Source organism: Alosa alosa, chromosome 19, assembly GCF_017589495.1.
Source record: "Alosa alosa isolate M-15738 ecotype Scorff River chromosome 19, AALO_Geno_1.1, whole genome shotgun sequence".
Classification (NCBI taxonomy): Eukaryota; Metazoa; Chordata; class Actinopteri; order Clupeiformes; family Clupeidae; genus Alosa; species Alosa alosa.
This window is the reverse complement of record NC_063207.1, coordinates 17,216,792-17,241,369: the sequence shown is the minus strand read 5'-3', so window position 1 is coordinate 17,241,369 and position 24,578 is coordinate 17,216,792. Positions and strand designations below refer to the sequence as shown.

The 24,578-nt window shown below is 42.2% G+C and overlaps 3 protein-coding genes across 8 annotated transcripts; 1 reads left to right on the top strand and 2 right to left on the bottom strand.

Annotated features, from left to right (window-relative positions):
• Positions 1-8: 8 nt before the first annotated feature.
• On the top strand, positions 9-2,554 carry trmt5 (tRNA methyltransferase 5). Its single transcript, XM_048227670.1, has 5 exons — positions 9-103; positions 299-945; positions 1,198-1,322; positions 1,698-2,340; positions 2,423-2,554. The coding sequence occupies exons 1-5, from the start codon at positions 78-80 to the stop codon at positions 2,476-2,478; spliced, it is 1,497 nt and encodes a 498-aa protein (XP_048083627.1). The 5' UTR covers positions 9-77; the 3' UTR covers positions 2,479-2,554.
• Positions 2,555-2,574: 20 nt separating this feature from the next.
• On the bottom strand, positions 2,575-6,800 carry mnat1 (MNAT1 component of CDK activating kinase). Of its 2 annotated transcripts, XR_007191824.1 has the most exons (9): positions 6,463-6,800; positions 5,984-6,136; positions 5,789-5,862; positions 5,451-5,554; positions 5,095-5,235; positions 4,638-4,766; positions 4,322-4,443; positions 3,009-3,185; positions 2,575-2,974 (listed from the first exon to the last, which is right to left on the bottom strand). XR_007191824.1 is itself a non-coding variant. In XM_048227673.1 (8 exons), exons 1-8 carry the CDS (start codon positions 6,549-6,551, stop codon positions 3,074-3,076), a joined length of 924 nt encoding a protein of 307 aa, XP_048083630.1. In that variant the 5' UTR covers positions 6,552-6,799; the 3' UTR covers positions 2,575-3,073. The 2 variants fall into 2 exon arrangements, 1 of the variants encoding a protein (XP_048083630.1); XM_048227673.1 differs by having other exon boundaries at positions 2,575-3,185; positions 6,463-6,799.
• Positions 6,801-9,226: 2,426 nt separating this feature from the next.
• On the bottom strand, positions 9,227-23,154 carry ppm1aa (protein phosphatase, Mg2+/Mn2+ dependent, 1Aa). Of its 5 annotated transcripts, XM_048228179.1 has the most exons (7): positions 22,818-23,154; positions 20,571-21,522; positions 19,287-19,404; positions 18,692-18,803; positions 17,670-17,727; positions 10,384-10,479; positions 9,227-9,970 (listed from the first exon to the last, which is right to left on the bottom strand). In XM_048228179.1, exons 2-6 carry the CDS (start codon positions 21,483-21,485, stop codon positions 10,429-10,431), a joined length of 1,254 nt encoding a protein of 417 aa, XP_048084136.1. In that variant the 5' UTR covers positions 21,486-21,522; positions 22,818-23,154; the 3' UTR covers positions 9,227-9,970; positions 10,384-10,428. The 5 variants fall into 5 exon arrangements, with proteins under 5 accessions (XP_048084136.1, XP_048084139.1, XP_048084138.1 ...); XM_048228182.1 differs by lacking the exon at positions 10,384-10,479; XM_048228181.1 differs by lacking the exons at positions 9,227-9,970; positions 10,384-10,479 and adding an exon at positions 12,135-12,976.
• Between the last annotated feature and the right edge of the window lie 1,424 nt (positions 23,155-24,578).

Sequence of the window (24,578 nt, the reverse complement as noted above, 5' to 3'; positions counted from 1 at the left end):
CTCAACCCATAAACCAATCAAATGAGAAAATAGACGTCCACTACTGATGACGTATTTGTACTCACACAAGTCGACTCATGTGCACGAATCTGGCGATAATAAGGTGAGAAATCTCTTGTTGGTTGATAATAAAATACATATTATTCTCTTTTGTCTCACGGTTGTCTACGACTGTGTCGTTAAACAGTGACATCAAGTAGCTTGTTGAAATTCATAACGATATTATTCACTGTCATGACATGCAACAAATTAACGTTAAACGTTTCGCTCTTTTTCTGAAACGCATTTACCTCCACAGACGTGCATGTAAAGTGCTTTTCGCGGTATTGGAGACTCAACGTTGTCATCACCTGTCATCGATTCTGTGTCCTCTCTCTGGTGGAGGGGGCAGCCCTAAGCTAGTAATAGGCAGGAGTCTTGTCCGATTTAAAACAACACTGCTGACGCCAATGCAAGGCCAAGAGCAGCCCTCGCTCGAGCAAGGGCTCTACAGGGCTCCTTCCACGGTCCGGGGTATGACCTGTCTTGACCGTGAAGCCTTTGCCCAAACAATTATTGTTCCGGCCATTAGAATACCAAAGGCAGTGGTATTCTCAGTAATGAAATATCTTAAAAAGGTGTCATTGCAGAGGCCGGGTTTGAAACGTGTCGTCGATGAGGACGGTAATGAGGACAGCGAGCATAAACTGCTCCTGCTAGACCCGACAAAGATCACCTCATCGGACGCATTCAGTGAAGAGGAGGCGGGGGCACTGAGGGCCCTTGAAGTAGCGCAAGAAGTTTGTCAACATGAATTGAAACTGACCTACGATAATCTTAAAACCGAGGAGATTCTGCGTGCAGTGCTGCCAGAGGGCCAGGATGTTGCCAGCGGTTTTAGCCGCGTCGGACACATTGCGCATCTGAACCTACGAGATCATCAGCTGCCACACCAGAATCTAATAGGTGAGCGTTTCAGCTACAGCGGTTCCCGGCCCTGCTGCCCAATCTGTCTAAAAGTACTGTTATTCAGAGTCACTATGAAATGAGCTCTGATTTCAATTGGTTTTATACCCAAGCTATCTGCACAGTTCTCAATCCTTAGTAGCTGCATTTGTAATGTCATCACCTGATGCACATACAGGCGCAAGCCCACAGGATTTGTTCTACTACAGTTAATTAAATGAACCTCTGTGCTCTGATCAAATCCTTCCTCAGGCCAAGTCATCATTGACAAGAACCCAGGCATTACCTGTGTGGTGAACAAGACGAACACCATTGACTCCACCTATCGTAACTTTAAAATGGAGGTGCTGGCTGGGGAAAATAACATGGTGGCCAAGGTCAGCTGCCCACCTTGTCATGTCCATTCACACATTGACTTGATTTGTTTGCCTTTACTGTGCACCCACATCACTACCGGTACCTACACCACTCACAAAATGTCAGGGATATTCAGCTTTCGGGTGAAATTTCAGGATGAACCTAAAATCCACTATAACCTTTACAGGTGAACTTAATGTGAGCTATGTGACCATCTCTAAACATTTGAATGCGAGTGTCCAACAGTTCAATGTGTCAGTACTTTCTGTACTGAAACATTACATTTCACCAGAAAGCCAGATATGCCTAACTTTTTGTGGGTAGTGTATCATAACATTGAAAGTATGCATTGTCTGTTTCTCCAGAATTGACAATGTGAATTATTTTCCCCACAGGTGCGTGAGAATGGAGTGTCGTACGAGTTTGACTTCTCCAAAGTGTACTGGAACCCACGGTTGAGCACAGAACATGAGCGAGTGGTGTCCATGCTCAACCGGGGTGACCTGGTGATGGACGTCTTTGCAGGTGTGGGACCCTTCGCTGTGCCAGCAGCCCGCCGCGGCTGCACGGTCCTGGCCAACGACCTCAACCCAGAGTCTCACCGCTGGCTCAAGCACAACTGCCAGCTCAATAAGGTCAGCTCAAAGGTCACGACTTTCAACCTGGACGGAAGGGAGTTTATCCGTGGGCCGGTCAGAGAGCGATTGCCTGGTTTGTTGGCCAGTGATGCTGGGGTCCACTTTGTGATGAACTTGCCTGCCCTCGCCCTTGATTTTTTGGATGCCTTCAAAGGTCTTTTAGTTCCAGAGTCTGACAAAGAGACTTCTGGAAAGTCCAATCTCCCACAGGTGCACTGCTATGGGTTTTCCAAGGAGGACGACCCCAAGAAGGATGTGGTGGCCCGGGCTTCAGCCAACTTGGGTTTTGAGCTAGAGGGACACTGCTCTGTGCACATGGTCAGAAACGTGGCCCCTAACAAGGAAATGATGTGCGTGTCATTCACACTTCCACACGAGGTGCTTTACAGCACACACACAGGTGAGAAAAAGAGATACTTGCACATCTGACACACAGTACTCATAACATATTTGATGCATGTGTAACACTCTTTTGTTTACAGACAGTCCAGATGAACCAGCTGCTAAGAGACAGAAATGTGAAGAGCAACTGGACTGAAACATGCACACTTACGTATACGAATTTTCTAATAAAATTTTACATTACTATTCTCCACTCTGTGCTGCAGTCAATGACAGCTGGCCAAACAACAAATTAAAATTGTCTGTAAAAATATTTTAATGGAATATATACACACATCATTGAGGAAAAACACACTCACTAAACCCAGGGCACAGACCGACATGAAGACAGGATTGAAAGACATTTTTGCATTTTTGTCCTGTTTTTAGTCCATATACGATGCAAGAAGCAACTGTGTTGATGCCTAAATAGTTAAAGTATTGTCCATTGTAGATAGGAAAGGATTTGGGGACTTTATTTATAAAATATTTCTAGCAAACTTCACACCTTGCATCAACACAAGACTCCAAAAGGGTGGTGTGCACAAACATGAATAGTGGAGAACAGTTGGTTCTCTACAGCATCTGCTGACTTTAGGTGTAGACCAGACCAATCCCAATCTAAATGCTCTCCAGTACTAGAATGCTCCTGTGGGGCTTGGACAGCTACATCAGATGTTAGGGATTATGGCGCAATCTCTGGTCTCCGGAAGTTGATGTGCAGACTTGGGACAGGTTCTGATCAGACCAGATCAGGGGTAGAGTCCACTGAAAGCGTCCTGAAGAGCACGATGACAAGCCAATCCAGAGCAGTAGCCCCCAGCCATGTCCTGCTGAGATGCTGCTCGCACATGGTTCAGGTACCTGCAGAGAGCAGATTCAGTGAGAATGTAATCAAATGAATGAGAATAGCTCATCAAGTTATTGAATTTGGTGGTTTCCAACATGTTATAGGGCACAAGGGCCAGGTTAAACCCTCTTCTGCTTATCAAATGAGTGCTATTCAGACACAATTCCAAACAAAAGAGGCTTATTTTTGTCACACTTGCATACAAGAGGCACTCTACCATCATGGAAAGAGCAAACTTAATTGACTGATTGGTTAAGCTTTTTACAGAGTGATCGCTGGAAGTGAAACCAATACCACTAGGGCTATCACTTTACGTTCGAAAATCGATTGCACAATCGATTGGACCAAACAACACAAGTTTCGAAAACTAAAATAGGGAATCGATTTTAACCAAATATAAAAGAATTCCGAAGTGCAGAAAGCATTGCGAAAGCTAAAAAGAAAATTCCCACCAATTTTACGCACCGGGAACAGCTGTTTCAATCAGCTGCTGTGCTGCCAAAAAATGGAGGACAACGCAATCAACCTGTGCGACATGTAGAGAGACGAGTAATAGGCCCCTAATAACTTGGAGTTCGATGTGGAAGTACTTCGGATTTTTGGTATATCAAACTATGGAGAAGAACAAAGCGGTAGGCTACGCAAATTGTGCAATCGAGTTCTACGTAGGCGAAATTAGGCAACATTTCTAATCGTAAACACAGACACAGCTACGTTGAAGCCTGCAGTCATGTCACTGATGTAATGGCAGTCCACTCGGCTTACTGGTTTTCGAGAATGTTGCACTTCTGTTTGTCATTGTGCACGAAACTTCACGCCAATATATCAGAAATATTGCTGGCTTGGCGCCTACAAAGCCCTCTTTACGCTCATCCTAATGCAGTTGTTTGTGGATTGGCCTATATTTGGCGTTGAAAATGGAAACGTCTTTAGACATAAAAAATCGATTTTACAATCGATTCAATGAACACGTATGTCTCAAAAATCGAACAGGATTTTTTCACGAAAGTGACAGCCCTAAATACCACTGAATATTTTTCATTTGTAAACCCTAAACAATGGCATTGCCTCTTCCCTTTGTGCCTCTCGTCCACAGTACTCTTTTCACACCCCAACAACGACAGCAGCCAGACAGGGAAGGGAGTCTTACCCAAGTCTCTGCAGTTGGTCCAGCTCAGGTACTGGGGGCCCGTGTGTGGCAATGAACAGAGGCTGGTAGTGATACAGAACCTCCCGGATCTCTGGCACAGGCTGTAGTGACACCGTCTGACCCTAAGGAGGGGGGTTAATTTCTGTTTGTAAGCTGTGTTACAATAACAATTCCTACATGTTATTGCAACACCAACCCATATTTTCTAGGCTAACGCTAAATACTAAAGTCATCTTTGAGTAGATGGCAACCATAGATGTTCCAAATATGCCAGTTTAGGTCAGTTGGACTGAAAGCGTGCAGAAATTCAACTCACCATTGGGATGCCCGTGGAAAAGATGGTGGTTTTGACGGCCTGCTTCTGTTTCTCGATCTGCCGCTCCAGCTGTGTCGCTCTGTCCTTGTGCTGAGCCAGCAAGACACACGCGGGCAGCTGGGAGCTCTCCTACAGACCCAGGGCATAAGAGAGCATTTGAATTTGAATAAGCATCTGAATGCATGCAGTCTCTCGCTGGTCTTGTAGGATGTGCATGACATTACTAACTCAGAGAGGTTGCTCTTGTTATGTGATGGGAGGTTCTTTATCAACATCAGCTGCTGACTATCCTCACACAATGGTCCCCAGTGCCTGAGCTGAACCCGCTGCAGAAATTGTTCTAATTGTAGCTATTTTTGTGTGAAACAATTATCTATATTTGTGTGCTGTGAGAAAGACATCTAGAGCTGGAGGAGAGATGATATCTGCCTCTAGATCCGTGTATCTGCAGTCTCACCAGCTCGTCCAGCAAGGCCTGCTTGTTCTTCCTCTTGGCCTGGAGCTGCCTCTTCTCCTCCTCCAGCAGCTCCAGTCTCCTCTCCTCTGTACTTTTCTGCTCCAGCAGCAGCAGCTCCTCCAGCTCCTCCTGCTCACGAGTCTGAGGTAAGAGGAGCAAGACAAAGAGCAGAACATTGGTTCCTCCATTGCACTCAAGTCCACCATGTTGGATACAATAGTCAGTGGAAAACCAATTTGTGGGAGCCTTCGGGATATTTGTTCCCTCTACCATCAAGATGTGCACCTAGTTCACTGGCATGAAGACACGTATGCAAAAGCACTGATTTAGCTAAAACACATTAGTCATATACTCACCAGCTTTACTTTGTTGCGCTGGATGACATCTCTGTTCTCTCTTTGGTACTGTTCCATTATCTGCCGAGTCCTCTCCAGATCAATGTTATTGGTCAGATTAAATACTAAATACACACAGAATTCAATAATAAGCACCTCCTTCTCTGTGATGAGCACAGGCTTGAAAGTCAATAGGTTCCTGCCGTTTACATCAAAGATACTTGCATAGGCCACTCAAAGATGCAGAATGGCTAATTGAAAAACAGTGGTTACCTACACGTAGCCTATCCTTAAGAATAAAGTCTACCTGTTATGCACAAACAAGTCATGTTAGCCATAAACAAATTAGACACACTCACCAATCTCTTCCACCTGTTCCAGATAGTCATTGTACTCTCTGAGGCTTGGGAAGTCAAATTCTCTTTTGTTGTATCTTATAGAAGAGGCAGAAAAACATAAATTACATTGCAGTTTTTAAACTGACTTCTCACTCTATAGTAGGTGACTGAAACAATTAAAAGTATCCAATTTACTACATATGTATATGCATTTACATCTTCAGAACTTTCTTGCGGATTTCCACCTCTTTGTCAATCGCTGGATCCTCGAACAGCTGTACGCGGAAATTGCTCTTCCTAAGCGGTGTATCACACTGAACACAATTCCCTGAGCCACGCACAAAAAGCATCTCCACGCAGCTCTCGCATCTGCAACAACCACAAAATACATGTTATGAGTTATACAAACATCGCTTTGTTGACGACAACATTAAAGCCAACATGACTATTTAATATATGTAGCTTTCAATAGTCAATATGTTTATGTTCATACACGTCAAGAAAAGCCTGAAATACAACAGCACGGTATCCTGCTCTATTCAGTATGAAGGATATGAGTCAGAGTCACATATCAATAGTACATTTTATTTTATTGATAAGTGTCCTACAAAATACAGCACACAACTGTCAAAGACAAGCTGCAACGTTAACGTTAGCCATAGCTGGATAACAAAAAGTTTGACGAAGCTACTTACAGTGTGTGACCGCAGACGTTGACCATAAGTTTTAGAGATGGGTTTCTGTATTTCGTAGTTTTGCATCGCGGACACCCTTGGTCGTCCATTATTAACGATTTGTAGTTCTAATATTATAGCTTTTATCTAATGTTCACAGTAACATGCAGTGATAGTCAACTGCCTTGTAAACCCAAACGGCAATTCGAATGTGTTGTTAAATTAGTTCCGACTGGCAACGTGAAGCAACGCGATTGAGTTCCCCATTACGCATGAATGTGACTTCAGCGTCTGCTTAACCACTCTTTACTGTCTCGGCCTAGGACCAAGACACGTGGCCCCACATCAGTTTTTGGAGAGCACACAAGCACAATAAAATGAATGAAGAAAAAATACTTTTTTATCAATAACCTTAGCTATCGGTCCGCTTTTAATTGTTTTATTCTGAGTGGGCCACTCATGCAGATAGTGCCCAACACACCGTGACTACATAAACTAGGCTATTGAGTTCGGACCGCTTGCAGCAGGCAAGTAATATATGTTTCAGTTAGGATTGGTTTCGATTATCCCCCTTTGATTCATGCGTGCATTTACACGATTGTGAGTAGTCTAAGCAGAATATCAGTTCTGAGCCATATTCCATTATTATGGATGACGCATATAGAACATGACGCATTGGACTATTTGTTCTATTTAAGTTAACAAGAAAATATTTGGATTCCATTCCCAAGTGGGGACACATCGCACACAATACTTTGTTTGCTCTAATTTCCAATGGTTGACAACGTTTTAATGTTTCATTGGGTGAGTGAGCAATAGGCATTTTGATACTAAAACAATAAAATTCCAGTTATTTATGAATAGAATGGAACAGAATAGCGTTGTGACTAGGCCTAATATAACCTTAGCCTAATATACCGTTTTTATATTATTTTCAACATATATGAAACATCACTATACTCACATAGAGGTGTTGCATTTTTTATTTCTAAGTCTATGACATAGGCAATAGGAAAAGAGTCAACAACAAGCACAAGTGCAATGGAGAGAACAGAAGGAGAAAGAGAAGGTGTGGAACCTCTTTATCAAAGTCAAGTGTTGATTCAGCACACTCTTGAAAAGAAGATGAGAACATGTCTGGTGGGAGATGTTGCCGAGGTGGACACACTAGTGAACCTCATCAGCACCCCCCAAACTGACACTGACACATTCGAGCACAGAATGAGCTTGACCCGAGGACAAATGACCGAGACACAGAGATCAATGGAGGAGGAGGTCGAGGTATCCGACCTGATGGAGATAGAAGGATACTTAACCGTTCTTGAGCAGCGATGTGAGAATCTAGGTTGGCTTCTGAAAGACCAGGAGGTTTTGCATGGAATGGATCTTAGGGCTGTTGAACGGGAGAGGGAGCAGGAGAGAGCAGAGTGGGAGAGACAGATGAGGGAAAGGGACGAAGACCTATTGGCATCACTGATGACTGTAGCTATTAGCAGAGAAAGGGTGATATCAGACCTGAGGAAGAGACAGGTAAGAGCATTACTGCATACATTTTACTCTCTGTTCCTCAAAATCAGACAAGTCACATGATACACTGCTTTAGGTACTAATATCCTTTATGAGACATCATGGTACTAATATCCAGAAAAGTAGTTCAGTTCTTAAGTTAGAACCAGTAGGTTAGGTTAGTGCTTGGCTGAATGGAGGGAAAATGCCTTTTTCTTCATGGTATACCCTTCAGGGCATGGGTGGGGCCGTGAGGAATCTACCAGCATGTAGTCTACCTGAGAGAATCCGGAGATGGTTCTCCTCCCGTCTTTCCTGCATGGTACAAAGCCACACTGTTCTCTTTGCATGTTCTCATTTTTTTCCATTCTACCTCTTGTATCAGACTTATTTCTCAGGAAATCTGTAGATTTAACTCTACTATAGTATCGCACATTCCTGACATGTGTTTGTCCTCAGAATGTGAGAGGCCGAGGGTCACCTAGCGTTAACCCCAGCACCTGCAGTGGAGGCAGAACTGCGGGCTCAGCAGGAATCAGCCAGCTTTGGAATAATGCTCACAGAATGTATGAGGTGAGTGTGAGAGGCATCCAAGGGGCAGTCAGAGCAAGAGATCTTTAGAGGATTGCTAAACTGGAGGAAAGGGTCAGGAGAACTGAGAAAAATAACCTGGGGGTTAAAGAGATGGCAGAAGAAAAGGCTTATAAAGCAGGAAAGGACATCAACTTCAGTGGAGATTTGAGATTAAATGTTCTGATGGGCGATGAGGACATGGAGGTGATTACAGAAGGATTCGGGACAGGTTAACCTGCTTCTTGTCATCTCTGATGTCTTCCTTCAGGTGTAGAAAAGAGGCCAAAGAAACCTGATGTCAAAGAAACCTGTCTAAGGAATGAAAACATCCAACAATGCATAAGTGAATAAACCATGAATTGTTTCTCTAACCTTAAGAGTTTACTAATCATGTTAACCCAAACATTTCCAGACTTCATTAGCTCTTCACCAGTATCTGTACACTTGGTTCACTGGAAAGCTGTATAGTAAGATCAGCTGTACTTGGTTAGTTAGAGGTCCAAAGCTTGAGGTAATATGGAGAGAGAGACAGTATTTGTTTTAATGTGTAAGAATGTTTTATTGTTTTTCATTCAGGGCAATTCAATTGTTTTTATATATAGAAGTAAAGTTATTTTTTTAAAGAAAAATAGCTATATGGAGTTCTTTGCCACCATTAATCTGTCTTATGTCGCCTCCTGTTGACTGGAAAACATAAGACCACAAATGGGTTGAGAGGTGTTTATTGATACAATAATCATTTCCATTTGGTCAGGTGATGTTCAAGCTAAGTTAACTCTTTGGCTGCCTATGTCTACATTGACAAGGTCTTCTAAAGCCTGAGATAGATCATGAAACAGATTTGTTTTCATTCATAAATAACATTTAATACATAATTCAACCTTGTGTACACTTGTTGACTTTGTAAGCAAACAAAAGTGGTTTGAGCACCTTGCAAGTGTTTGGATCCCTTCAGGCAACTCAGCTATTGACCAGAGTCATAACTCTTATCAGCCTGTCAAAGATTTCAAGTACATGTCAAATTTAAGAGATAAGACATAAGCCTGAGACAATACGACCGTATAGAGGGTTGGTGGCATAAACGGTTTTCAGCGTATGGGTGAACAACCTGCTTGACCAGCTTTTCTGGGTGTAGCGAGTCATTGAAAGAGGTTAGTCAAATTGGGTTGGTTTTACGTACATGGATTAAGCCTAGTCCTTGACTAAAAGGAGGAACTTCAATGGAGTTTTCCACTGAAGAAAGCTTTTAGTCTACGACTAGTACAGGAAGTTGTACAGGACGTTTAGTGTCAGAGTTTAGTAGTACGGTGTGGAACAAAGTAGATTTGGGCGATGTTGTAGTGGATGACATTAAGGGGATACAGAGCAGATAGGGATGAGGTGAAACTGCCCTGCTGTAGATTGTTCTCTAATTTTAGCTGAAACCACGGAAGAAGAGGATGTCAGGATCCTGCAGACAGATGAGGAGAGAGAAGAGCAGAGTATGTGAACAAATGTGTGACACAAAACAAGACAGGTGCCTCAAAGAAGTTCTCAGAAATGTAACTTTAACATAACATTTGCAGCTGTTAGCTAACAACAGCTGTTAGGACACACATGCACACATGCATAGTAGATATTCTCAAGGCCTGTTAGCAAGATGCCCATCCTCCTCTATATGAATGCAGTGCTTTAGTAGTATCCAGGACAACACCACTTTTACCTTTTACTATGCAATAAAATTGCCCCCAATTCTGCAAATGATTTGGGCCTCGAAGACACAAATGTAATTTGTTCTATCACTAAAATACGAATGTTAACATTTGATTAACATTTAATTGAAATAAGTGCTGGTTGCTTTTAATTCGGCAAAGGAACAGTTACCTTAATATTCTTGACTTTCAATGCAATGAGTTGGACTCCACTTTTTCAAGATGACTTTCCCTTTCCCTGTTTCCATGACAGAGGAGTGAGCCTCTCCTTGTAAAGACAATGTTATGTGTGAATGATGTGACACAAATCAAACCAAATATAAATGGAGAATTATACATGGAAACAGTGTAGAATGATGTGAACAGATAAAAAAAGCAAGAGGGAGATGAAAGACAAAAGGTGGATATGAAGTTAATAAGGGAACATAATAACTCACTCCAGTGACTAAGATTATCAGGGGAAGAGGTAATGCGTGAGTGTCTTAAGAGCTATCTTTTGAGCATCTAAAATGGAAATGAATGTGAATGAATGACATTTTCTCTCATTCACAGTCACCTGGGCCTTGTGGCCTGGAGGAACCAATGAGGAATGCTAAATGCAAAAAGCACGGAGAGAAAAGACAAAATGAAAGTCTGGTCCTTGTCTTGTCATAGGGTAAATCAACCCCTTAAAATACCTACCCCGACAACTGCCTCAACAACTGGATTGAAGAAGAATTTGTTGTGAAGAAAAACAGCTTGATAAGACTGCAATTGCATGATATTGCATAAACCACAATGAACATGGCCGTGGGGGTGGAAGAGAATGAAGTTGAGCAATGATCCTCTAGCTGATTACAACAAAGTCCATCAAACAGGTGACAGGGTGTGGTGCATAAAGCTGAATAAAGTTTGAGTGATGACAGCACGTGCTATATATGCCACTGAAAGAAGGCACAAGACTTCTCGAGAGGACACGGACAATCAGAGGATAAAAAATAATCCCAGAGCATTCTATTGATAGAAGAAGAGACTTTTAAACGGATCAGATCTAGATTCAATTTACTAAAATAGTAGCAGTGACATGGCCATTGGGTCAGACAACAGAGAATTCTTTTTAAAATGTGAGTGTATTATTGACACAATAATTCAGGAACATACTTCAGAGACCATGTTTTGCAACATGGGTCTTGATAAGCAGAAGAGCCAGCTGGGTCATAATGATGGTTGTGACCATGTTTTAGGATGAGGGAGGGCTATATGTAGGAGGGTTTTTTCAGAATAAGATCTTTAAAGAAAAGCAGGTGGAGGAATCCCTGACCCGGTGATCTCATGAGGCCGAAAACAGGGAATCATTCAAGAATGATGCTGAATTTCACTTTAGATCTTTGAGTGGCCAAACTGATGATAAAATGCCATGTTTGCATTTGAGATTTTCCAATATTCATCACCTAAATTAAGTTAGCTAAACAGGCAACCTTTAGTGAAGACTGCTGTTTTAGTGTGTTAAGAAAAAATGAAACTTACATGGCTTTTGTCAGTAATGCAAAATCACAATCAAGCATTTAGAGTTTAGGATATTATGAGGCACATTCATCATGTGAGTAGTATTTTGCCTAAAAACACAATTAACTGCAACTGAAACTTTATACAGATTCATTGGAGCCTTTTCACTCAGAAAATTACTTTAGTATCTAGCCACTTCCTTTCAGAAAGAATGAGGACAATTTCAGGAACATCAAAAAAATGATGTGGATCAAGAATCTACTCTAATGAGAGGTGACAATGAGCAGTTCCAGCACTTTCTCTTTCATTAAAAACACGGTCGTAGCCAATGTTAAAATGACCCTGGCTAATCGGTCAGTGTCACTCCTGAGCTAGTGCTTTCTAGGACAATGTGCTATACAGCAACTTTTTTTAACAAGAGAATGACAGAGACCAGGCTCAAATAAAATAGGTTTATTTCCAGTCTGAAAATATTAAAATGACAGACAGAAAAACAGTTTACGAGGGTCTGAATGGGTTAAGAGGAGGACTGATTTTCCTTGATTACTTCATTTGTGTACATATTTATAAATGAGTACAAATATACATATTAATCATTTAATAAAAATAGCTTAGCTTATGTGCACAACAGATGATCAGGGCTTTTCTTTAGAGCAGCTTGACTGTGAACAGAAGATTGCTCACATCCACTCAAAACAGAGGTAAAAACACTGCTTTTGTTAGGTGTGTGTGGTGTGAGGGTCTACCAACGTATCATTTTTTTCTTTCTTTTTTTGGTTCCCTTTGCACACAATGACATTGGGGAGAAGATGTAGGCCATAAACACACTTACACTAAAGGATTCAGTTCCACACAGTATGTTTAATTATTATTATTAATATTATTTATGATCCTAAAATTGGTGTGACAATGGATTTTTTTTGTCATTTTTATATTTATGGCAAGGTATGCACATCAGGGCCACATCACATAGACAATTTTTATACGTAAAGTACATCATTAAATTGTGTGCAAAGGGCAAGAACCAAATGCCACATTGTTTTAAACACTGTTTTGAGGACATTTGCTAAATTTGTTCAATTTGTTTGCGACAGCTGTGCAAAAAACAACAGAGACTGTGTTAAAATGAAGAAAAAAGGGGGGAGAGGACTATTCAACTGCTTATAGCTGGGCCAAAAAAAAGCATGCGCTGTTGAAGCCAAATTTAACAGACACACAACGAGGGGAAGCCGGGGTTAGCTTAACGTCGTCTGATTGTCAGTCTTCGGGGTCAGAGGGGGCTGCAAATCACAAAACTAAATTTAGTGTCCAGACACTGAAGGGTACACTCACCAAGATGCTCTATCCATACAACCATTTTCTTCACAATGATCTATCCAAAAATCTAGATACTTAAAAGTAAAATCCTTTGTGGCCAAAGCCTTAACTACCAACATTACTTGCTCTTCCTTATTTTGTCCAGGGGGGCAATATTATAATCATTATCATCATCATCATCATACTATAATTAGCCACAATACCTTTTATATGTTCTTAATAAGTTACACACAGTTTCACTGACAAAAAACTGCACAAAGAAGGGGCATGGGGAGGGTTAAGTTACCAATGCAAGAATCAATTAATCAATCAACCAATCAAATCAAATCAAATCAATCAACCCACTAACCAGTCAGATGCATCAATCATTCAAACACTATAGCAGCAAACTATTCTCCCGTGGCCTATAGGACAGCCAGCACACCTCTTCTACGACAGGGATACGCTCTACACAGACAAGCTCAGAGCATTCATGGAGATTTTTGTTCTTCCTTACAGTTCATTCAAAGTCATACAGTAAAGAAATGTAAAAGCTCAAGCCATTTCCAACATGTAAAAAAGAAACTCAACTCTTTCACACTATAACAACCATTTGAAACCAGCTTCTGGAGATTTCTTTCCTCGACTTACTGTTGGTCTGACCAACCAGTTTAGCCATACATAAGCCAGGCCTACGGTCTGTGTGGTTCCTGAACATTAGATGCCATCTCTCCTCACACCAGCCTACTCCAAATATACAGAGACAGGGGGCAGTAAAGTGGGCCAATGGGTGGATGAGTGGCGTTTGTGTTTGTGTGTGTTTGTGTGTGTGTGAATGGAAAGGGGGGGGGGGGGGCGGGGGCAGAGTTCCATTCCTTTCTATTCTACACCAGCCTCTTCTGCAACACCCCAGCAAATGTACTGAAGGAGCATTCTTAAACAAAAAGCACACGCAATGACAGCACATAGTATGTTTACCCATACGATTCATTCAAAGATCTCCCTCACAAGCACGCACGCACACACACACGCACACTAAAGCACAAAACAGATTAGCTTAGCTTGGTATAAGGAATAGTTCGGCTCTGTCTTTCGTGGAAATGTAAAGTCTCGAGATCATGAAATAGTGTCAACATGAGAGGGTTTGACATGTGAACAATGTGATAACAGAACTGAGCATGGAGAAAGATTACCGTACAAAGCAAGTGCTTCAGTATACAAAAACAAAGAAAACAAACAAAGAAAACAAAACAAAAACATCAATAAAAACTGAACATGCTCTAAGCCCATGTCAATTACCCGTTTCTTCAAGGAACACACAATCACACTGTGTGATATGTGGTGGTGGTGGTGGTGACCAGTGGGGATCTGGGGCTGTGCGTTTCTGGAAACACAAGGCAGCCTTCTTTTTATCTTTTTTTTAACATTAGCTTTTTTTCAACCCACCACTTTAGCTGCATTTGATACAGACTTCACTTATGCACTAGACAACTGTACACCACAAAAAAGAAAACTGTAGATCAAAATGAATTGAAATAAAAAAAAAATGTTATAACCAACTGTTTGACTAGCTGTAGTAAGGATTTGGGTTTAGGGTAGAGTGTAATGATACTACGGAGGGATGGTAGTTGCTGGTTGGTAAAACATTGGATGCAGGAGATAATGCTGTTGGAGGCTGCAAATGGAGGCGCTGGTTTGCAGGGAGGGAGTGGGTGATGGGTGTTGGTTGCAGAGAGAGCCCAGGGTGCTGGGAGTTATCAGAGGGTACACTGGTCTAACGCCGGTGTCGGTAGGAGAGGGAACAGGGGAGATACTGAAGAGTGTTTTTGGGGGAGTGGGGGGTCTAGGAGAAGAGGGCCTTGAAGGAAGTCGATTTTGTAAGTCTGTGAAGGACTGAAGGAATGAAACCCAGTGGACAAGAGTCCCCAAAAATCCCAGGAGAGATAGCAAGGAGGGCCGTAAGGGTTGTTGTAGGGTGTTCATCTCCTCCTCTTCCGCCTCCTCTTCCGCCTCCTCCTGTTTTCCCTTTAAAGATGCGGGCGCTGTGTGGAGACCAGGTGGAAAGCTGGGTGTGTTAGTGCATCACCACATGTCTTCTGTGGAGGCTGAGTCCTTCAGCAAAAAGAGGGAGGAAACAGGCCTTTAGAGCCCCGATCCTACACACTAGGTCTGTGCGTGCGTGCGTGCGTGCATATGTGTGTGTGTGTGTGTGTGTGTGTGTGTGCGTCTCACTATGTGTGTGTTTTGTATGATGCATACTGACATATGATTTAACATGGCAACAGTGGTAAATGATGAGGAGTTGATGACATCAAGTGGGTTGTGATTTGAAAGTGAGGAAGCACTGACTTCCAGTTCATTTGGCCCCCACTGTGTTTGTATGTTTTCCCAACCCTGTACGTTTTCTTTCAAGCCAAAGTCAAAAGTCTGTGCTGGAACAGTGTCTTAACAGCAATTACAGTTAACGTAGACTGATGAATGGATGACACACATAAAAATCAGAATGAAGACAAAACTGATGCTGAAACCTTATAAATCATGGTGCATGATAACAAAGTAAGTGTTTGTGATAAATGACAAATGAGCGTGTCTGATGTGGGAGGGAGTGACCATTAGAGACCCAACTACACAGAACAGAACGTCCATGCTTCTCACTGCTGAGCAAGTGCACTTTCCTGTGTCCATCTAGTATTCGTAAACAAACAAAAAAGAGGCCTCATCACCAATGACTGAGTGTCATGTTGCACATACTTTGTCGAAAAGACGTCTACAGGCACAAATCTCATGAATCGGGCAGAGATTCAGGTTTGCGTTATATTTAAGAGGACGGCCTTGTGAGCACAGTTTGCTTGCTTTCATTTTACTGATGCAGTACACACTCTTATTCCATCTCCCAAGGTCCCCAAGCCTACGTTTTCATGACTGTGGCAACGGGAGTTAGTCTACTTTCTAGCCAAATTCAACTCAATAGCTTGATCTCACCAGCTGTTGAATTGCTATGGAAAATGTCACCATGGGTAAGTGGCCAAGGACTGACTGCAATTGTTCGTATCTCCATGTAAAAACACTCTACCCAAGTGGAGAGTTTAGCATGCCCAGTGCAACACAAAACTAATGATTTGATATTATAATATAAGTGCAGATCATGGTGTACATGACACGTACAGGGCATAAAATGTAAGGGCAAAACAACCCATTACCTGACATAACTATTCACATACAACTATTCCTTAACTGCACAGTAGTATGCCATATGGTGTAATGGATTAGGATGGCTCAACACTTCTGATGTAGATCAAATTTGATTTTATGAATGCATCTATAACAGGTGTGCACACTGACGATCTTTGATATTTAAATATCCTACAGTGTCCACAAATGATTACTTTTGTGTTTATTTAAACGTAAAGCTACAAAAAAAGACAATGTATGTGAAAAGTCGTATATCCCTTTCCTGTATGAGTGTATACTGCCATCTCACGCCGCAAACAAATGAAACTATCAGGAGTGTGCATTTCATAAAGTATCCAATTTTGCATACCTTTTCATCATTCTGTGCATGCACATAACCAAATAGGGATACTAAGATTCAATAATTACACTTCAAACGGTCACTCAGATACTCGACTATCCATACACACCACTAATCTTCATGTGACATGACAGAAAACAGAATTTTGCATCATCAGGTGGTTTTAGTATCTCATATATCTGAACGTTTGCATAGTGATCCCAATACCAATGCTGAATACACACCAATTGAGCAGCCACATCACTGACCCTTAGCTGACTGTTGCATAAGAGAGTCAATAGCTGTGCTGGGGCTCATGGAGTCATGCCCAGACAGGACAGAACAGGAGTGGGTCTGAGCAAAGATCCACATCTGATCAGGATGAGGAGCGGAACAAGATCCTCTCCACCGTCATCTATCCCACTTTTACTGACTGCTCCTCACAGGACATGAAGTCAAGTAGTGGACAACAAACACGTCATCTAGATATCCGTTACAGGGACTTCCTTTTGCCCGTGAACATAACAGCTTCATGATACAACCTGAGGGTGCTTTCCCTATAGTCTTCTGCTAGAAGTAAAAAACAACTTGGGCTGGAAGGTCCCATTCATTATCTTGCTGAGAAGAAAAGGCTTTTTAAAAAAAGGCTCTTACTATTATGCAAATATACTACCAAATCAAAACAGATATTACAAACATGATGCTAATCCCTAGAGAAACCAGAAGAATTGAGGGAGACGAGGCAAAGGAAAGTAGAGAATGAATGTATGTATGTATGAATGGATGGAATGAAGATTGAGGTAGATGATGAGCAGCGGTACTCCCAGAATTGAGTGACTGCTACAATGGGCTCAAATAAAAGACAATGTTAATCACACACACACACACAAACACACACACAAGCTGACCATGCTGATCAATTTTCTCTCTCACAAACAAACAAACAAACACACACACACACACACAAGCTGACCATGCTGATCAATTTTCTCTCTCACACAAACAAACAAACAAACAAACACACACACACACACACACACACACACACACACACACACACACACACACACACACACACACACACACACACACACACACACACACACACACACACACACACCTCATCAGACAGAACGAGTGAAGTGGCATGTGGTGGTAATACTCACTGTGTCCTCGTTTCTGAAGGGGTTGAGTTTGTTGTATACTGCTTCAATAACGCTTCGTCTGAGAAAAAACAAGTGCACTTTTTAAACAATAGACAAGGTATAAAGGTATCCATTGATGTGTGTGCTATTTAAAACACACATAAGGCCCTTGTGAAAGGTCTCAAATAGGATTCAGTCTGATTATCTGAGTATCTGATTTCAGATATTTGATCTGATAGATAGATTTCAATTTCAACATTCTGGAGTTTTGAGGTGAATCTGTGTGACCTGTGGTTTGTGGCATGAGTCTGATTGACGTTTGGGTAAAGTCGGGGGGTGTAGACACTATGGGTGGCTCTGAGGCTAGGTGTAGACCACTTCCAGCTAGCATTCCATTGAACCCCGTTCATTTTGGCGTCACTTTGACATTAAATTTCCCCTTGGAGATCAATAAAGTATCTATCTATCTATCTAAATAACGTTACATCTGAAGCGTTTTAAGCCTCTACATGAACCATTTCTATTTTCGGGGAAATACAACATTGTGTGATTGGCGTCATAACATCGTAACTCACTTTACGACTGAGTAATAAACGTTTTTCCGAAAACAATGCCATCATGACGTAATCGTATGTAATGAGCATGCGAGTTAGCGTCGCACAGGAGCAAAGTAACCGTATTCCCTGGATAAGAAACTCGAAGGCAGTCTGGGGGAAAGTCCACAGGTAAGATATTTAGGAAAGTATCGAGGGGGGAAATAACAATAAAGTGATGTTCTGATGGGTTGGCACTACGTCAGAACAAATCCCCACGAAAAGCTACACTCGAATTCACCGGACTCTGCACGTTATCAATGTTCTTAGCACGGCTACCAGACGAGTTACTGCTGCTTAACGTCACACGTTTCTCTCTCGCCTGGACTGAGGATGCGCGAGAACTAAGGTCGACCAACAGGAAATGGGTTCAATTTGCTTCACCTGTCTTGTTTGAGGTCTATGTGGTGGCTCTGTCCACATCTTTTACCGTCTATGGGAACTACTCACTTGCTGGCGAGCTCTCCTCCTGGTGGCAGGTTGGGGATGCTCTCTGTCGCTAATGTGCGCATCACATGCACCATGTCCGGGACGCCCTCCTCACCATTCTGCTTCAGGATCTCTGCACAGAGGGAGACCGAGCCTCAATCAAACACACCCGTTTGTCTCTTTGAAGGCAATTAGATGGGTTAAAGCGGTTTACATTTCACAACTCTGCCTTTTTATTTCAGTCAGTGGCAGAGGACGTCCAGTCAGTGTTGGGTTGTGTGAAACTTCACTCAAACATAAGTACCATTACTGACCGTAACAACAAAACAGGCACAGTGAAATAACTATATAGTGTAAAACATACATTAGCTACTGCTCTCTACTCTAAAATAGTTGTCCAAGCAGATTTTATGTGACATCATACTGATTTTAACAAAAAATACAATGAATTTGAATAAATTCCAAAATGAGTCAATATAATGAGCACCACAAAAATGTGCACAAGTCTCTGAAGAGTCAAGTCTAGCTCTTAGCCTGACAAACACAGTCTCCACTCTGAGGTGCCCATGCATGGTAAGTGCTAAGTAAGTGTGACAGTACAGAAGCGTTAGTGTACCCTCCACTCGGCTCTCCAGGTACTTATCCAGCTCTGATTCCCTCCTCACGGCCTCGGCGGACACCTTGGGCGCTCCGCTGAAGCACACCAGCACCACACTCATATTGTCCCTGCTCCCCTGTACACACACAGATAGACAGAGAGAGGGAGAGAGACAGTAGAGGCAGATAGGTGAGTAGTGAGAATTGATTGAGAATGATAGAATAGAGAAGAATAATAGCACATTACATCATGTCAAGTTGAGACCCTTGTATGGTAGAAACCCCCCTCCACCTTGTTAATAATCTGGGAACAATAGATGTCAGTGTCCAGAAGTAGGTTGTTTTTTTTATTCTTTAACTTATAGCTTCTACTAAAAGTTTGTTGTGCAAATCAAAGATGTATAAGGTAAATAAGTAGTAGTCACCATACGTTTACTTGCTGGCTTTGGCTAAATCTGTGAAGTAACAGTAAGTTCACTAGTTGGTCACATTCACTTGATTTGGTCATTTATAGCTTGGTAAGCAAGATCATCTTCTTATATGATGGAAAACACAAGCCCAGCTAGTGTAAGGTGTGGGTTTACACAAAATAACATTCATGAAATTATTCTGAGACAGACAGCATGTTTACTACCTGATAATCAGATACTATATTTTTTAGTACACATTTTAGAGTACACATAAAGTCTGTAATTTTCTATTTTGTTTAAAAGCATACAATTCTCACTGACCAAGAGTAGTGGCTAAGGACAGTATAAGAGTTGTTCAGAAAAAGGGCAACATGCATGCTGAATGTTCCGTAGTCAATCTGATTTTCAACAGGGCTCCCAGCACAAAGGAAACCTTGTGAAAGAGGAGGGATTGTCTTTCCGATAAGCAATGTGTTCCCTCTCTGACTGATGCGTTCCACGTAACTCTGGACCAGCAGGGGGAAAAAAAAACTGGGATGGCTTGGCGGAGAGCACATTCACACACTCAAAATAGGGCCATTATGCCCCCATTTACAAAAGCACAAGACCAACACTTAAGAGCCCCGATCTGGCAAAGATGGAATATAGCTAAGCTATGGTGACGAATGAGCTGCGAGAACTAATCATTCATACATGTGGTTTCATTTGTTTGACAACATGAATCAAAAAGCTATGGTGTCGCCTTAGATGACATATAGCAGAGCTGTCCAATGAGACCGCACAGATACAAGTCAGTCGATTTACAGCTTGACAGTTGACCAAGGAAAAATGAATACAAGTTCACTGGCTACTGAGTGTGAGTAGGTGGTGTTGACGGAATGAAATGTTCTCACCTTGTAAAGACAGGTGTCGACAATTTCATTGCAGACCCTCTCCAGATCGTCAGTGACCTCCAGCCGTGAGCGCACAAAGTCACATAGCTCGTCGTTGGCCATGACATCCCAGATGCCGTCGCACGCCAACACGATGAACTCGTCGTCGGGCTCGGAGCGCTCGATGGCACAGACTTCGGGCTCGGGTGACACCAGCTGCTCGGTGGGGCCCTTGCCGTGCACGCACTTGTAGTCGAAGTCTCCAAGGGCGCGCGAGACGGCCAGCGAGCCGTTGACGCGCTGGATCATGACGGAGCCGCCGGCGTTCTGGATGCGCTCCTTCTCCAGCGGGTTGTTGGGCTTGTGGTCCTGTGTGAAGAAGTGTACGGTGCCGGCGCGGCTCAGGAGCCCGCGTGAGTCGCCGCAGTTGATGAAGTAGATGTGCTGCGGTGACACCATCACACCCACGGCCGTGGAGCCACTGCGGTCGGTCGCGCCGCCCCCTTTCCGGTTCTCCGAGATCTGGCGCATGTGCTCATCAATCTGCAGGAAGCCTGTGCGGATGCCCTGCTTCACTTGGTCGACGCTGGGCTCATCTACCTCTGGCTCCTTGGCCACCTCCCTTGCGGCAGTGGCAGCTGCAGCGGCGTCAGGCTGCTCCTGGGTCTTGGTGCCGCCCTGGAAGTCGGGGTTGCTGGTGATGTGCTCCAGGAGGTGCTCGCAGCAGTAGCGGGCCACCTGGGAGCCGGCGTGCCCGTCGTACACGGCAAAGAAGGACCAGGGACTGAGGCCGTGCGGCAGGCCGATGACGGCCGTGTGCGCGTCCTCCATCTCCACCCGCCAGCCCTGCATGCTGCTCAGCCCATAGCGCAGGTCGTTCCCCTCACCACAGGCATTCTGTTTCTCCATCTTTGGCTTGTCCAAAAATGCACCCATTATGTATGAGTGTGTGCTTTTGTTATGATGCTCCTATCTAAATCGAAAAAAAAGAAGGGAGAAACCGAAAATAAGTGTTTAATTTACATTTTAAAAACAACACAGTCTGACAGTTCTGAAACAATTAAGTAATGTTACTATTTTCATTTCCTCTTTATTTACAAACGGGTGTTTCGTTTAGTCTTGCTGAATTATGGCTACCAAATTTAAACTACAATAATTTATGGAAGCTGATCTATCTGGTTGCCAGCCTTGTATGGAAGTGAGATTATCACTTCACCACAGCGCGACGCGCTTCTAAAAATATCTGGCTTGACCTTAGAACGCTTTTGGTTGACTTGCACCGATGGTAGCAACATTCCTATTTTATCAAAATGCTTTTTAGGAGACCCGTTATAAACAACGATTACAGGTGCTGTAACACCATTAATAACATTGCAATAGTTTTCCGTGCCGTCACCAAGATTCCAAACTGTTTATCAATAGGGCGTCTACAGCACAACTGTTATAATATGCCCAAAGTACATAATGTCTACAGCACAAGTAAAACTCAACTGTCAGCTAACGAGATCAGCGACTGACACTGGATGAGGTGGCGGAGAAACGTTAATACAACTGCTAGGAGTGACGGGATTATCACTGAATATCATCTGACGGGCTAAGGTAGTTGTTATTGACTTGCTATTGTTAGCTTCACTTCTATGGCTCCATATGAGAGAAAATAGCTATTTGCTTTGTGAGGTGTCTCGAATTTTAAACAGAACTCAATGACAATTGCATTTATTTTCTGAAAGAACAATTATCGTGAACTAACACATTATTCATAATGTTAATAAATTCTGCGTAGTGTGATGTTATACTGTATTACTTGTCAAATAAAGGCATTCTATCTAATAAGCAGCACAAACACTGGTTTAGATTCTAGTTACTGCCAAGCGCCTTGACAATCTGTGAGGCACTGCGAGGACACTGATGCGTCGCGTCGTAATGTGTATCTGGCCCTTAAATATAATGTTACAAACCTCTAAATGCCTATTGTTAACGTAACATAACTGCTCGTTAAATTAGCTGGTTAAAATACTAGTCGTGTATTGGTATCTTCAGTCTGGATTTGTCGTATCCCACAAATCCAAATTGAGAGCTTGTATTGCCTGTTCAACTTGTTAAAAGGTTAGCACTAGCTAGCTAGCTAACGTTACAGTACGTTAGCATATTATGCTAACCTAAGACTAGCACGATGGCAATAACGTTAGCTTCCGTGTAAACAATCGATATTGTTTATTGACCAAATTATCTTAAACGCAATATCAAGAGATGTCGTTAATAACTTACCAAATCAACGTAGGTCCAAAATGTACCTTACGATGCTGTACGCTGCGAAAGAATTTCAAGAACTGCAAGAAACGCCGTTAAAGCAGAGGCTCAACGTCGGATGGACTTGGTTTGTTGACTGGCTTGTGCTGGGAGAAAAACCCTTTCCCCGCGTTCAGTTTGTGAAAGAGCGGACCTCCCCGTTGTCAATCAGCCGGGGATGCATTATTACAATATTCTGCAATATTTTTACCTAAGTATTTTCGATTGTGGTGATGGGCTGGGGGACTACGCCGAGCAGTTTACCCACCCGCACGCTGAACCTTAGCCTCTCGACGAGAGGACCTGGATTGAAGACCCGGATGTACATTCAGCAGGTTGCGCAGTCGAAACAAATGACATCATCCTTTTACGAGCGCCTTTCCCATACATATCAGATCAAAACAACCAAGCGATGTGCATTGGCCTTAATAAAGAGACTGCGATATATAACATAAGAGGAATAACATGTCCATTATACTTGAACATGAGGGCACAAATATACAGTTTTTGTTGTCAAAAATGCTCTGCTTGAAACCAGTTATTATTATGATAGCTAGGCCTATAATGTGATATATGATATAATAGGATAGGCTACTGCATGTTCACATAGTATTGCGTCGTCTGAGTGGCGTCGGCGCCATAAATGTGTAAACAGCAGATGCATGAAAACATCTGCAAAAAAAATCCAAAGCAAAACATTATTCACATTCAATGCACAGTGATAGGCTACACACCTGCCCACTTGCTTTAAGTGAACATTCTTATATATTGAAGCAGTTCCTTTTTTTGGCCAATAGAAGCAGCAGTCAACATTGAACAGTACATTTACCGGTGATTTCATTTTTAACTCTACAGATTACATGATTTGTGTGTTGGGCCTCATTACTGCTTCAGTTTAAGGTGTTGTACCTTATTGTCCCTCTGTACCATGCTTCTTTATCATCTGTTTTTGTGTATTTGTTTACATATGATCACAATAAACATGTAGGCTACCTTTGAGTCAGAATAGTGCTTTAATTACATTATAATTATTAGCTTTCATTTTATGAGGTTTGAACAGAGCCGGACAGTAACAGAGTACATTTACTTGAGTACAGTACTTGAGTACAATTTTGAGGGATCTGTACTTTACTCGAGTATCATTTTTGGGGAGTACTCATGACTTTACTCAAGTACATTTTAGAGGCAAATATTGTACTCTTTACTCCACTACATTTCTATCCATAACTGTGAGTACCAGTTACTTCTTCTAAAAAAAAAAGGAAAAAAGAAAAATCTCAGAAACCCTCAATTTGTTGTTTCCCTCTCAAACGTGATTGGATGGTGCAGGCGCCACTGATTGGAACAGCCTATCAGCAATCACCTTCAGCTTTCCGCCAAAGTCAACTCCATGGTCAGATTTAGATAAGAGACGAAACAATGGATGAAGACACAGCAGGTCCATCCCGGGAATGTGCCAACCTGTGGCCCCACCTCGCCAGACTATTTCAACTTTCTGAACAAGTTAATGATAATGAAAATAGTATTTTGTATTTGAAATACATATTTTAAATACATGTATTAGAAATACTGCCCATCCGGCAACATGGTAAAAAGATGAAAATTACTTGATTTTACTTTCAATTCCTTTTAGATTCTCCAAGGTACTAACATTAAAATTTTTCATAAACATTTTCGCTTCAAGTGTTTCAATTACAAAATAGTATTTTGTATTTGAAATACATATTTTAAATACATGTA

Coding starts and splice junctions, on each gene's coding strand:
- trmt5 (XM_048227670.1), top strand. CDS start 78: ATGTGCACGAATCTGGCGATAATAAG. Junction 104..298: donor ACGAATCTGGCGATAATAAG/GTGAGAAATCTC, acceptor TTACCTCCACAG/ACGTGCATGTAAAGTGCTTT. Junction 946..1,197: donor GCCACACCAGAATCTAATAG/GTGAGCGTTTCA, acceptor ATCCTTCCTCAG/GCCAAGTCATCATTGACAAG.
- mnat1 (XM_048227673.1), bottom strand. CDS start 6,551: ATGGACGACCAAGGGTGTCCGCGATGCAAAACTACGAAATACAGAAAC. Junction 6,137..6,462: donor AACGTCTGCGGTCACACACT/GTAAGTAGCTTC, acceptor TGGTTGTTGCAG/ATGCGAGAGCTGCGTGGAGA. Junction 4,444..4,637: donor TTTCCACGGGCATCCCAATG/GTGAGTTGAATT, acceptor CCCCCTCCTTAG/GGTCAGACGGTGTCACTACA.
- ppm1aa (XM_048228179.1), bottom strand. CDS start 21,485: ATGGGTGCATTTTTGGACAAGCCAAAGATGGAGAAACAGAATGCCTGT. Junction 18,804..19,286: donor CCTGGAGAGCCGAGTGGAGG/GTACACTAACGC, acceptor CCCTCTGTGCAG/AGATCCTGAAGCAGAATGGT. Junction 17,728..18,691: donor GGAGGAGAGCTCGCCAGCAA/GTGAGTAGTTCC, acceptor GTTTTTTCTCAG/ACGAAGCGTTATTGAAGCAG.